The 12947-nt window shown below is 47.4% G+C and overlaps 2 protein-coding genes across 7 annotated transcripts in view; one reads left to right on the top strand and one right to left on the bottom strand.

Annotated features, from left to right (window-relative positions):
- Window positions 1-4988, top strand: part of TSTD2 (thiosulfate sulfurtransferase like domain containing 2) — a 30019-nt gene extending 25031 nt beyond the window's left edge. For all 3 annotated transcript variants that reach the window (XM_025281768.3, XM_006063460.4, XM_025281769.3), the window contains exons 9-10: window positions 387-525; window positions 2303-4988. In XM_025281768.3, the coding sequence (XP_025137553.3) occupies window positions 387-525; window positions 2303-2592 (429 nt within the window). In that variant the 3' untranslated portion in view covers window positions 2593-4988. The remainder of the gene's footprint in view (window positions 1-386; window positions 526-2302) is intronic.
- The window catches only part of TMOD1 (tropomodulin 1), an 89412-nt gene continuing 81334 nt past the window's right edge, over window positions 4870-12947 (bottom strand). For all 4 annotated transcript variants that reach the window (XM_044940066.2, XM_044940067.2, XM_025281770.3 and 1 more), the window contains exons 9-10: window positions 12503-12647; window positions 4870-5436 (exon numbers count right to left, since the gene is read on the bottom strand). In XM_044940066.2, the coding sequence (XP_044796001.1) occupies window positions 5372-5436; window positions 12503-12647 (210 nt within the window). In that variant the 3' untranslated portion in view covers window positions 4870-5371. The remainder of the gene's footprint in view (window positions 5437-12502; window positions 12648-12947) is intronic.

Here is a 12947-nt window from a genome sequence, read left to right as displayed (position 1 = left end):
TCAGTCTTAGAGACTCATCAAGTACAAAAGGGAAAGATTAGTTGACATCTCCCTTTTCCTAAGCCTTTTGCTTGATACTGAGAAGAGCAGATTCAGTAACATTACATGTCCCAACAGGTGTCTACCTATATTTAGGGAGCCACAAAAATAGTTGGGCTTCCCAGGATCTCGAGAGTGAAGGCCCTGACTGCTGTCCTCAGCCATCCCCCTAGCGGGCAAGGTCTGGCCAGTTGGTTCCTCACCCCCCTTGGTCAGCAGTTCTTCAGTGTCCCACAAGGGAACCAGGGGCCCCATTTTGGCATTCCTACCACATGTCGCTTCTCTGTGGAGGTTCCTACTGGCCTCTGCTAGTCTCCTCAAATTTCCTCTTGTGTTTCCACACACAGGGAGTGTGCAAGGAAGTGTTCCAGCTCAAGGGTGGCATCCACAAGTACCTGGAGGAGTTTCCTGATGGTTTTTACAAAGGGAAGTTGTTTGTTTTCGATGAGCGTTACGCCTTATCCTTCAACAATGACATAGTGTCAGGTAGGTCAGCACTGGCTCAGAACCGCAGCTCCTGAGCAGGCACACCCTCTGTATTAACCTTCTGGAAGGCAGGCCAGTACTGATTGCTTGACGAATCAAGCAAGGGAAAAGGACTGCACAGGACCACCGTTTCCCACCAGAGCTGGGGGTGCAGTGGTGGAGCAGACAGAACCCTGACCATTAGGAGCCCTGGGTTGGGATCTGACTCGATTGTTTACTAGTTAGACAAGTCCTTTAAAATGGGAATAACCGCACTCACTCTGTCCACCTGCTAAGAGTTGAACTAATAGGCTAAATCTAGGGTCTTAACCTGGAGTCGGTAATATTGTACTAAAGGGACCTGTGAATTTGGACTGGAAAATAATTTCATCTTTGGTTTCATAACCCCTCACTAAATATAGCACTTCAATTATGAATGTAAGAAGCAAATCAGGGGTATTGGATGTACTTGTGACTTTGTCATCAACAGAAATCACAGTATTTTCATTATTACAGCTGCTATGAATATTTCAAAATAGCATTTATGTGCATCATTGCTTCAAAATGGAAAGTTATTAGGCCCATCACTAAATCTTATTATTTTATGTGTTAAATACCATACCGTATCCCAGACTCTGAAGAATACTGTTATTTTGTATTTCTGTATAGTTGGTTTCCTTTGTGATCCTATGTATTTTATTTTCTGCATTTTAAAAACATTTTTCCAAGAATAGTCTTCACTTGGCTGTAGATTCATGGCACACATAAAAGAACCCCTAGTTAGATGGTGTGTGGACACATGTGTTATGCATGTTTAGAGTGGTGGGTGGGGCATTCCAGGGTGGAGCTGACCCCAGGGCCAGAGGCAGAGTGGCTCCAGGAAGCCTTTGGTGAGACTAGTCCGGACTCCACAATAACACGTGGTACCAGATGAAAGCAGTCAGGAGGAGGAAAATTAAATTAATCTTTAAGAAAATGGATCTTCCTCCTGGATGCCACTGTTCTGAATGGGAAAGGTCATAAGCAGACAACCCTAGTGACTGTCAGAATTTTTTAGAACTTCTTTGAGCAGGGACCGAGATTGAGTTAACACCTGGATAATAAATAAGATGGGAGTCTGATTTCTTCTCCCCTTTCTTCTTGATCTTTTTATTCATTTTAATGGTCTTATTTTGTCTCTTACTGGAAGCAACTTCAGATCTCTAATGGCGCTAGAGGGAGAAAAAAGAGGGGAGAGAGGGCCCAAAGGTAGCTTAGATAAGCTGGGTAAGGGGACTTGAAGAATGATGTTATCAGTGGTAAAAGGGGCTGAGAAAGTAGATACATGAGCTTTAGGACTTGTGTGGCTGAGTGTACCCTGGCAAGAGCAGATCCACAGGCCTGGGGAGACGGGTGTGGACTGCAGAGTTTCGATGTGCAGTCACCTGTATTCAGGCGTGTTGTGTCTCAGTGCAAAAGGGAATGATGTTAAGGAAAAAAGCCAACAAAGGGTGTTGGCCAGCTTGGGACTAGTTAATGAAACAGAAAAATGTTACTACCTGTTTTCTAAATGGGGAAAAGAAAAATGGGTCCATGAATGCTAGAATCAAAAGACAAATCCCAGAAGCAACCTAACCCGAAAAAGTGGGGATGGGTGGGGAGCCTTGTTGGTTAGAAACCTTCCCCAGGCCCGAAAGGATACATTAGATGCTGATGAGCAAAGGGCTAGGTTTAGGAACTGGAGAAGTGCCTGTCTGCATGATGTGTGCACACACATGTGTGCTTGTGTTTTTATAACAAGGCTTTTCTTTCTTCCCAGAATGTTCCTACTGTGGCATCCCCTGGGACCACTATAAACTCTGCTCCACTCCCCAGTGCCGCCAGCTCGTCCTGACCTGCCCTGCCTGCCAAGAACGAGGATTCACAGCCTGTTGTGTCACGTGTCAAGACAAAGGGAACAGACAGGCTGCAAGCCCAGCCCAGAGCAGCTTTAAAGAGGAATGCGAGTGTACAGCCCGACGGCCACGTGTACCAAGGGAGCTCTCACGGCGGGGGCCTCTCACAGCAGGCGCCTCTCCCCTCAAGCCCGGGGCCCAGGCTGGATGTTGATGGGAACGGCCCCCTCTGTTCCCCCAGGCCTTCACACAGCTAGGTCTGGGGCCGCCATGTATTGGAGAACGTTAGGGCTGCACTAACAGAGAAATGGGGAACTCCAGAGCTGCCAGAGCCAGCATGGTCAGCTGGTCACATGTTAGCACCTGTCCTCCGCAAGAGAAGGGAAGAGGAACTTGGGTGCTCACCTCTTACCAGAGACATTCTGGCTCAGAAGGTGCTAGAGCACAGAAAAAGGCGGGCTTTGTGGGATCCCAGAGTTCCTAAGGGAGAGAGCCTTGAACCTGGTGACCTGCCCTGCCCCTTCTGCACCATGCAGCAGGGCTGGCAGTACTCGTTTTTCTTATCAGCAAACCTGTCTGTCCTGATGGCAAAAATGAAAGCTGTGTGGCCCTAGAAGTGGGCTTCTCAGAACTGGGCCTCTTAGGTCAATCCACCATCCACCCCTACCCTCCTTTTTCCCTGCTAGCCTCAGAGCACTGGACCAGGATCTGCCAACTACAGCGTGTGGCCCACCTCTTTCTGTAAATAAAGTTTCATTGGACTAGCCACAGCCATTCACATACATATGATCTTTGACAGAATTAAGCATTTACAAGAAAGACATTATGGCCTGCAAAGCCTGCAGTATTTACATGTGTACCTCGGAGATGCAGATTCAGTTCCAAACCACATCAAAATGAGTTACATGAACTTTTTAGTTTCTTAGTATATGTAAAAGGTATGCCTACATTATGCTGTAGACTATTAAGTGTACAATAGCATTGTGTCTAAAGAAACAATGTATATCACCTAATTAAAATTTTGTATTGCTAAAAAATGCTATCATCTGACAATGTGGGGTTGTCAGAAACCTTAAAGCAAGGTATGCCTGAACTATCTGGCCCTTTACAGAAAAAAAAAAAACCTTGCCACCTCTAGTCTAGACGAACAGCTCATCTGGTGGAGGAGATAGTCTTAAAGATGTGGCTATCTTCACTTTTATTGGATTTCTTTTCTGAGAGATTTCCCTGTAATAGTTTCTGCTTCCCTCAACACCCACACTACTAGCTCTGAAGCGTCTCTGAGAGAACCACATTATGAGCTCGAAGACACCAACATCTGGGCAGTAGTTTTTAGGTAAACACCTCAGAACACAAGACATCCTGCGTCAGGTTACTGAGCACTGCTGTGGTGGTTTCCCAGCCTCTGGCCAACACGTCAGGCGCAAGTCCCAAGAAACACATGCACAGCCATCCATAGACCAACAGATTTAATATTATATTGCAGTTTCCAGTGATGCAGAATACAGCTGCAATTGTGTTTCAAGGAGAAGCCGAATGGGGCTGGCTGTCCCTGCAGCGCAGAGCCACTCCTACAGCCTCAGCAGACACTCCTCCATGGTGGTGAGGCCCTGGCTCCATCTCTGGTTACCCTGTACTGTCCACATCGTTACAGTTCAGTATGCAAGACTTTTTTCATCAAAAGCCTCTCTGCTCAGTGCTCCGCAGCTTAGTCTATGTTCGTCTGGTCTTTGGCCTGTCCTTTGTTCTAAGATTTGCTGAATCACTCATGAAAATAACTCCCCAAGCAACAGAAATACTAGTTTAACTGGCACTGTGGTATATTAAAAGGCACAAGGGCAGTGTGGCTTAACATTTTTGCTGGATCCCAGGAGATGCACATGATGTTAAAAAGGGATCTGGCAGAGATGCCAAAATTACATTTTCAGAATTCACCATCTTGGGTGGTTTGGCCAGGTTTCCTAATTCTTAAATATCTAGATTTTCTTCACCATTGCCCTTGAGAGGCTTCATTTACAGGCGAGATCAGTGGTGACTTGTCTAATAAGTGATGTGACAGGGTGGCTGAAGTCTGTAAGCATAAGCCATGATGGACTGGAAATTCATCTTATCAGTGATTTACCTCACATAAGGCACTGGCCCACTACTGACTGTGCAATTATGAGTGTTTTCAAGTATTTGGCCATAGGTTTTCACATCCATTGTAAGGTTGGCATCCGGTAAGGAAACAATTCTTTCTGACTCCAGTACTGTAAATAAATCCCAGATGTTGATAAAGAACACCCAGGAAAATGCTTGTTGCCTGGAATTGGTTTTTGTTTCTTTTAAAAAAAGGATGGTTTTTAAAATTTGAATTTTCATTATTGGCTTTTTCTATCATTCCCTGGTAACCAGCAAAAGGATCATTCTTTGATTGCTGGCAAAGCTCTGTGGGCTTGTCTTTCTTTAAGTAAAAAAAAAACAAAAAAAAAAACTGTTCTTGATCCAGAAATCAATTTAGCAACTTTAATCTTGAGGTTCTTAAAATTTAAAGGAGGATTAAGAATGATGAGCTGTTTGTTAAAGAGCTAAGATCAAGTTTGTAATAAAATATTTTATAATGCTTTTCAACCATGTGGAAGAGGGTGCTGTTTGTTCCTGTTACACATTTTAAATATATCTGAAACACCACATACCAAGGTCACTGAAACTGGACTTTTGGGGCTAAGTCACTGCTGCACTAACATCGTCTTCAGTAAGATCTGGCGGTTCAGGGGCTTCTTAGTTTTTAAATAATAAACAGACTGAATTTCTGTGACTAAAGAAAAACTTCACATTAACCATAGTTTATAAAATTTTCAGCTACAACCACTAGCTAACCTAAAACCTTAGTGCATGAAGAACTGAACCACAACAGGGTTTGTGCTGGCATTCTGCCTTCTGGTTCCCACCGCAGAGCACAGCTTATCAGTGGAACACGTCCAGTTCAAAGGCGTGGTCGGCACCCGCACACACTAGACGCCGCTCCGGCACTTGGGGATGATGGGCCCGGTCAAGTCTGCCAGCCTCCTCTTCCTCACTGGAAAGGAATGGAGATGAGACGTGAGCAGCTGTCCCTGGGCCCCAGAACCACCACCGTGGCTTGGAAAGCACCGGGAAGCTTCTTGATAACTGCTGAGCACACTCTGAAGTCTGTTGTTTTTAAAGGACAGCTTGTGAGCCTTCACTGAGAGGAGGGCCTGTAGTGGTGTAGATTCATTCAAAAAGTACTTGTGAAGCGCTGGCCACACAGGTGTAAAGCCCGCTTTATCCAACTCTACCGTCATCCTTCGTGTACAGAGGCCCCATGGTTGAAGATCCTTACTCCAGGTCAGATAGAGGTTAAGTTCAGTCCATCTTAATGAAATCTTACCCTGCTGGTAAGGTTTCCCTCGGCCCTTCCTCAGAGTTCTCAGCCTGCCTGTGTCAACAACAGCATCTGCCCTGAAGATTACTCTGCATTATCTGTATCCCCTTATGGTTAACCTTGACATTTTCCCAGAGACAAGACAATATCAAGTCCAAACACTGTTCACATAGCAAGGGAGTTAAATGTTGCCAAGAGGAAAGCATTAGCTTATGAGATGGCGGCGATGGTGGGGGACAGGGGGAAGGGTCCCTTTGTTGTAATAAGGGAGAGTGTTTGAAACAAAACAATGTCTGCAGATGAAAACCAAGCAGCAAGTCACATCAGCTACGAGAGAAAGGCAGGTCAAAGGCTGTAGAGCCAGTGGGTGGCAGTCAAGGGGGCTGCAGGTGTGGCAGACAGGATGCTATTGTGAGAGGGAAAAAGTTTGTCTACACTTAGACACCTTCCAGTTCCCGAGCTAAACAAATTTAGATCTCAGATGAATGCTTACAAGCTGTAACAAGAACCGAATCGGCCTGTGTGTGACACTGAGCATATAAAGCAGAACCACCCAGGAAGGTGTGTTACTCTGGTTGTGGCTAGGAGCTGGTGGGGAGACACACAGTTTGCCCCATCTGGGGCCTAGAGTTTAGCCTTTGCCTGGGCTGCTCCTCTCCCCTGCACCTCCCTGGAAAGAGCAATGAATGCAAATCAGCGGGCTGTCTCCTGGAGAGAAGACAGTGTGTCTGGCCAGATTCCTGGAGACCATCAGAATGTGTAACAGCTTGGGGGGAGACATGGGGGGAACCACCACCAAAGCCCAAAAAGCAGAAGAGGTTTGCCCAGAGTGATGAGAGGGTTTACACAAACCAGGCTTGGCAGCATCTCCATGTTAGCTGAGTAAGCATTACACCCCATTTACACTCAACCCCTCACTGGCGCCCCTCCAACAATTCCAGAGTGGCAGCGTAGTCACCACTGCCATGTCATGGATGAGGGCAGCATGGCAGGGAACAAAGCAACAGAGCCGGTACTAGACGGAACCAAGGCTGGGACTCATCTTGAGCCTCAGTCCGGCGCCTCCCTCAGTACAATCAGGCCCTGTCTATGCAGGCTGTACACATACACGTCTCATCTGGGTCTCACAAGGGGACAGCTCCTTTCCCCTGGAGAAGACAAGGGAGCCAGGGTTCCTGAGGGCGAGGCAGCAGAGCCAGGACTGGAACCTGAGGCCCCAGTCCGTGGCTTGAGGTAAGAAAGGGACCCCATGGGGTCTCCCGCAACTTGCCCTCAGTAAGTATGCTGGGCTGCAACTGCACACGGTTCCCCAGGCACTGGCTTATACAGGAACTGGATGGGGAGAAAAGAAAGGCACCACTTTGGTATTATTTTCCCCCATTTTAATAATGAAGAAAATTGAGGTCAAGAGAGGAAAAGTATCTTGCCTCAAGTCACAGTGAATAAGAGACACAACTGGGAACAGATGCCAGGTCTTCCAGGTTCCTTCAAATCAACCTGCTTTTTACTTCCATTAAAGCAGACTCCTCTACATGGCTTATCATTACAACTGCCAGAGACTCTTTCACTGTCAGAGCCTTCCAGCATCTCAGGTCATCTGGACCAATCCCCATCAGCATCTTACACTCCCTCCACCACTTGCCAGGCTTTATACTTCCATCATGCCTTTGAGGCATGTCTTATATACATTTATATGCAGCAGCATTGACTGACTGCTGTGATGTGTCAAGCACAAGGATAAGAAATAAAGATTAACAGGGGACTAAGATAAACCTTGGAGAAGGCAATGGCACCCCACTCCAGTACTCTTGCCTGGAAAATCCCATGGACGGAGGAGCCGGGTAGGCTACAGTCCATGGGGTCGCTAAGAGTCAGACACGACTGAGCGACTTCACTTTCAATTTTCACTTTCATGCATTGGAGAAGGAAATGGCAACCCACTCCGGTGTTCTTGCCTGGAGAATCCCAGGGACAGGGGAGCCTGGTGGGCTGCTGTCTATGGGGTTGCACAGAGTCGGACACGACTGAAGTGACTTAGCGTAGCATAGTGTAAGATAAACCTATAAGAAATTAGATAAAACATCACAAGTATGCTGGTAGATCTCATCAAGTATAAGAGGCCCAGTGAACAAAGTAGTCAGATCTTCCAAGGATGGTGGGTAAGTTGTCCACTGAATCTTAAACGATAAAGGGGTAGATGGCGGGAATGTACAGGGAGCATTAGGAGTAATAGTTTCTGAAAAGGCAGCTTTTGCCTAGGTCACTGGGAGACACTCAGCCTTTCTGGACTGGCTGATACCAATATGGCAAGGCAATGGCTTGTTGGGGTGTCGAGAGATGAATCTGGCAGGGCCTCAACTGGAGTGGAGGCGGACAGCACAGGTGCTGGGGCCAGAATGACTACCAGATCCAGTCCCACCTCCGCCCACTGACAGCAGGTAACTTTACTACTTCTCTAGGTCCCATCTCCTTACCGTAGGATGGGGATGACAACAGTACCTGCCTCACCTGGTTTTGGGGAATGTTACACGAGTTAGTAAGACTGAAGTGTTCAGGGCAGTGCCTGGCACACAGTAATGGCCATGTAAGTATCAGCTGTGATTGCGAAGGGACTTGTAAGCCACGTCAAGGAGTTTAACCTGAGAGCAGTGGGAACACGAAAAGGGTTCTAAGCAGAGTGGTGCGATATGCTTTGGGATGAGCACTGTGAGATGCCGGCCCTCGAGGAGCTGCAGGGGCGCGAGGACACTGCAGAATGCTGGGTAAGGGTGATGAGGGCTGGACCAGGGCCCAGGGGACATGGATGGTGAGGAGGTGGCTGGCCAGGTTGGGGAAGCACAGACAGAGGTGCCGATTTCTGGCTTGAACTGGGGAGGAAAGTAGTATTCTTTCCCAAGATGATGAAACTGATTTGGGGAGTATGTGTGTGTGCTGTGTCTTGGGTGCCTGTTAGGTCTACCTTGAGAAAACAGTAAAGGAGTGCCTTTCCCAGAAACGAATGTCTTCTGCTTTTAAGCATGTTACTCTCTCCCCACCCCACCCCCCCAAAAAACATATAACTGTCTTAACCTGGAGGCTGCAATTCAGATTTCATTAAGAGACGAGAGCATCAGTGGCAGAGTTACAGGACCCTGAGCAGCAGCCTGGCTGTCAGCTATAAATAGTGTGGAGACAGGAGTCATCTGAGGTACCACCTTGGGAAAGTAGGGATCCCCTACTTTCCCCATCTCATCCCCTTTGAGATGGGGATCCTCAGCTCCTTCCTGATGCCTTGCTCTCTCCCATGGAACACAGCTAAGAGCCCAGGGCGGGAAGGACCAAAGACATGCCAGTCAGGATGGGTCCTGGGCAGGCTGCCTGTCTGCAGAGCCACTGGCTGATCCATGGCCTTGGGGACTACATGTCTCCTAAGGAGCCCACCTGCCTTGCAGGCAAGCAAAGCCTAGGCCCTGCAGACCTGGCCATGGCCAGGAGCCAGCTCAGAGGTTGGTCGGAGAGAGAAGGAAGCTGGAGAGGCCTGTTCCCTTCCATCTAGAGCTTGCCCCCTGCCGCTGGACTGCAGCATCAGATGAGTCACAACCGCCATGGCTGGGCTCTAATGACAAACGGGTTCAGCTGGGAAATGCGGAAGCCTGTCGGCTTCAGCAGAGCATCAGGAGCAGGATGAAAAAAGCATGTTGGAAGGAAAGTCAGAATTTCTTTTAGAGGAGGACACTGATGCACTATCAGAATTGGAAGTGTTTCTTCCACAAAAAGTTAGCAGACAGGCACAATTTGCTTTTAAAGCTAAAAATCCTACTTCACCAACTGGTACTGTTGTGTGCAGTCACTTAGATCATTCTGCTCTAATTCCTTCCGTGGGAAAACCCAAGGGAACCGCCGCACAGGTCTCGGGGGAAACCTGTTTTAATACCCTGTCATTCCCGCCTAGGAAACTGCCACTGTCCCACTACCCACCTGCTTTCCTCACCAAAGTCCTGAGCTCAGCATTAAAGGCTTTTGGCTCACAGCCTCCCATACCTACCCCCTCAGCCCCATTCCCATGAACACCCCATGTGCCTGGTCATCGTCCCTGCCTTTGCCCATGCTGTTCCCTCTGCTTGCAATGCCCTTCCCTCCCTTCTCTGTGGGCTCCTGCTTCTCCTACCAGGTGTAACTTCCTATAACAGTTCCTCCTTCCTTTCAGAACTTCCTGTCTCTCCTATCTGGCATACTGGGTCCTATCACCCTGCCTTTGCCAGCAACCCCACCAGGAACTCCTGTGACCTCCCGCACAACCTCTCTCTTCACAAGGCTGACTCAGGCCCACCCCCACCAGGAGGCATGGCTTAACTGGCCTCTGTCCTCACAAATTATTTGCTTGTTTTGTCTGCATACAGTTTGTAGGCCTTCCTGAATCTAGGGGTCTGACTTTGAGTCTTTTTCTCCCCTAAGGGGTTGTAAAGGTTTTTGAGTCAGGGACTTGGCTTTCTGCTACTGCTTATGTCACCTCGCATAGCCCTGGGCACACAAAAGGTGCTCACAAAGTACTCACAGTAACTAAGGTGTGACAATGTAACTAACAAAGGTGTGACTTGACCAAACCACTGCCTAGAAGTGCAGTCCTTCCCAGGCCTCAGTTCCTCCAGAAGAGAACGGAAGGAGGAGCCTGAAGTCCCGTCCAGCAATGGCACGCGAGGCTCCTGCCATGACCTCACCAAGTCCCTGGTGATAGGAACTGGGCCTGCATTTTGGAACACAGACTCTCAGGACAGTGTCCTCAAGGGCCATTTCCTCTAGCCTCCAGCACTCCTGACTCATCTGGAAACTTCTAACCCTAGAAAGAAGTCCTCCAAGCCATCTTGCCACTGGAAGACCAAAGCTCAATTAGCCCTGAGACAGGCACTGAGGGACACATAAGATGTTTAATCTGAGATTAAAAAAAAAAAAAAAGTTAGGTTACTGCATATCAGAATAGAACTCAAAGCTTTTTAGTGCTGGTTCTGCAGCCAGATCACAACTGAGCCAACAGAGTCCAGGTTATGGGCCATCCTCAACAATTCAGTGTAGCTATCACTGAGAAGGGGGTGACAGGATGAGATAGTTGAATCAACTCAATGGACATGAGTTTGAGCAAACTCCAGAAGATAGTGAAGGACATGGAAGCCTGGCATGCTGCAGTCCATGGGGTCGCAAAGGGTCAGACACAACTAAGCGATTTAACAACAATAACCTCTGTTACACCGCGATAATTATAATTCTTAGTGGTTTGTGTTTGCTCATGTTTTGTTTCAAATAAAGACACTTCACAAACCAGGACACCTGGTGTGGGTTTTTGTTTGATGGACTTTTCCAGATCTGCAGCTCTAGAAAAAAGTAACAGCTGGGGTAAGAAATGAAAAAATAGCTTAAGAACATGAACCTATACCTTCAACACCCAGTGCACTATAGGTCTTTGACAAATGTTTGTTGAATTGAGCAGCTCTGTGGCTATCTATGCACAGGTTCTGTGAGTACCTGCCTCGTGCATACACACCTACACACTCACCCCCATTCTTCTAGGCCTTCCGTGTATTAACCTAGCTTCGGATTCATCACCAGGAAGTGACACACCTGAACTCTGAGACGTGCTTTAGTGTTAAGCTCCTTGCATTTTCTGAGTGTCAGAAACAAAAACTAAACAAAAAGAAACACTTTTAGAGCAGGTTCAAATTTGATGAAAAACTCACTGAACACATCATCCTTTAAAAACACAGTTAGCTCATAATTCAATCTCAGAAAGAAGCTTTCTTCTTTTTAAAAAATTCATTGTTTCCTTCTTAGAATAGTATAACTTGCTTTGTCTTCCTCCTGCCTTTGAGTCTAGGTAACTCACAGTTGAATATAATGATCAATTAAGTTAACAGGCCCACTCCTTTTCTTGTTTTTTTCCCCCCTCCTTATTTTCCTATAGCCTCATCAAACATACTCCTCTTTGGACACTATTAAGTTCTTCAAGCAGGAAGCAGGAAAACACAGGAGAAACAACTACCCACAGAGCTTGAGAACAATTAGCATCTGGAACTAAGTCGGTGATTGGTCTCTCTTTTTGTTCAACTGACTTGTATTTCTATTCAGTATTTGCTAAGAAAAATTGTGACATTTTCTTTTTTATTTTTTTAGGAAAAAATACAAACTATACCTGTAACTGAGATTAAATGAATGTAACCTGTTATACTTTACTATGAAGTCAACATTTTCAACCTTTACTATAAAAGCAATATCAAGTCCCCCAGGCTTCAGGTGTGGGTAGTAAGGCTGATTGATGGCTTTAGGATCTGGGGCTTGGGCCAGACTGTATGATTTGGAGAGGATTCTGGGCTCGGACACGACTGAGCAACTGAACTGAACTGGGCTCCAAAAAAGGTATTCAGAAGAAGAAGAGACTCAGTGTTGGCTTTGTGCCTCCTACGTTTCACTCACTAGGCTAACAGGCTGAGGGTGCGCTCTGGGCCCAGTCCTGTGCTGAGCTGAGCTACCTTTAGGGAGGAGGGCCAGGCCTCGGCATCTGCAGGCAGGGCTCTGGCAGTCTGGGGAAGGTTCCGGGGGGCGGGAAGCAAGATGCAAACACCGAAAACAAGAGTATGGGATTAGGATGAAAACCGAGAGTCAGACCCAGGAAGAGCCTTGGGCAAAGCAGCAGTGGAGTTTTCCCTGCCATATCTCCTCCGACAGGTACGAAGAATGACAGGCGGCGGCTAGGGGGCTTAGGTCCACTCACCAAGGTCGTTGTTGTTCATCATGGCGTTGGACGCTCGCAGCCGGGGTCCCTGCTGGGTGAAGTGGTAGCCGAATTTGAGGAGCGTAGCGTTTTTTTCCAACATGCTCACAATCTCCATTTCCACTTTGTTGCCCAGAGGCTGGCTCTTTGATTTAAAAAAGAAAGAAAAAACAAACAGTCACTTCTTGCTCACTCGTGCGGCACCTAAATCTTCTCTACTCGCAGAAATCCCGAGCGCTGGGCTGGGATTTTAGTACTTCCCTGCCCCCGCCCACTCCAAGAGCAGGGCAACCGGAAGCCGGAAGTGTGGAGAAGTTGAAAGGTCAGGCAGCCAGGAGTTAGTGAGCTGGGATTCAAACCTAGGGTTGCTGAACGCCAAGAAGAGATCTTTCCGCTGCCCCACAGCAGCCTTCTTGGACTATCTGAGCAGGAAGGACCTTCATAT

This window comes from Bubalus bubalis, chromosome 3 (genome assembly GCF_019923935.1).
Source record: "Bubalus bubalis isolate 160015118507 breed Murrah chromosome 3, NDDB_SH_1, whole genome shotgun sequence".
Classification (NCBI taxonomy): Eukaryota; Metazoa; Chordata; class Mammalia; order Artiodactyla; family Bovidae; genus Bubalus; species Bubalus bubalis.
Note: the sequence above shows the minus strand (reverse complement) of the source record. Positions and strands in the feature narration are given on the sequence as shown.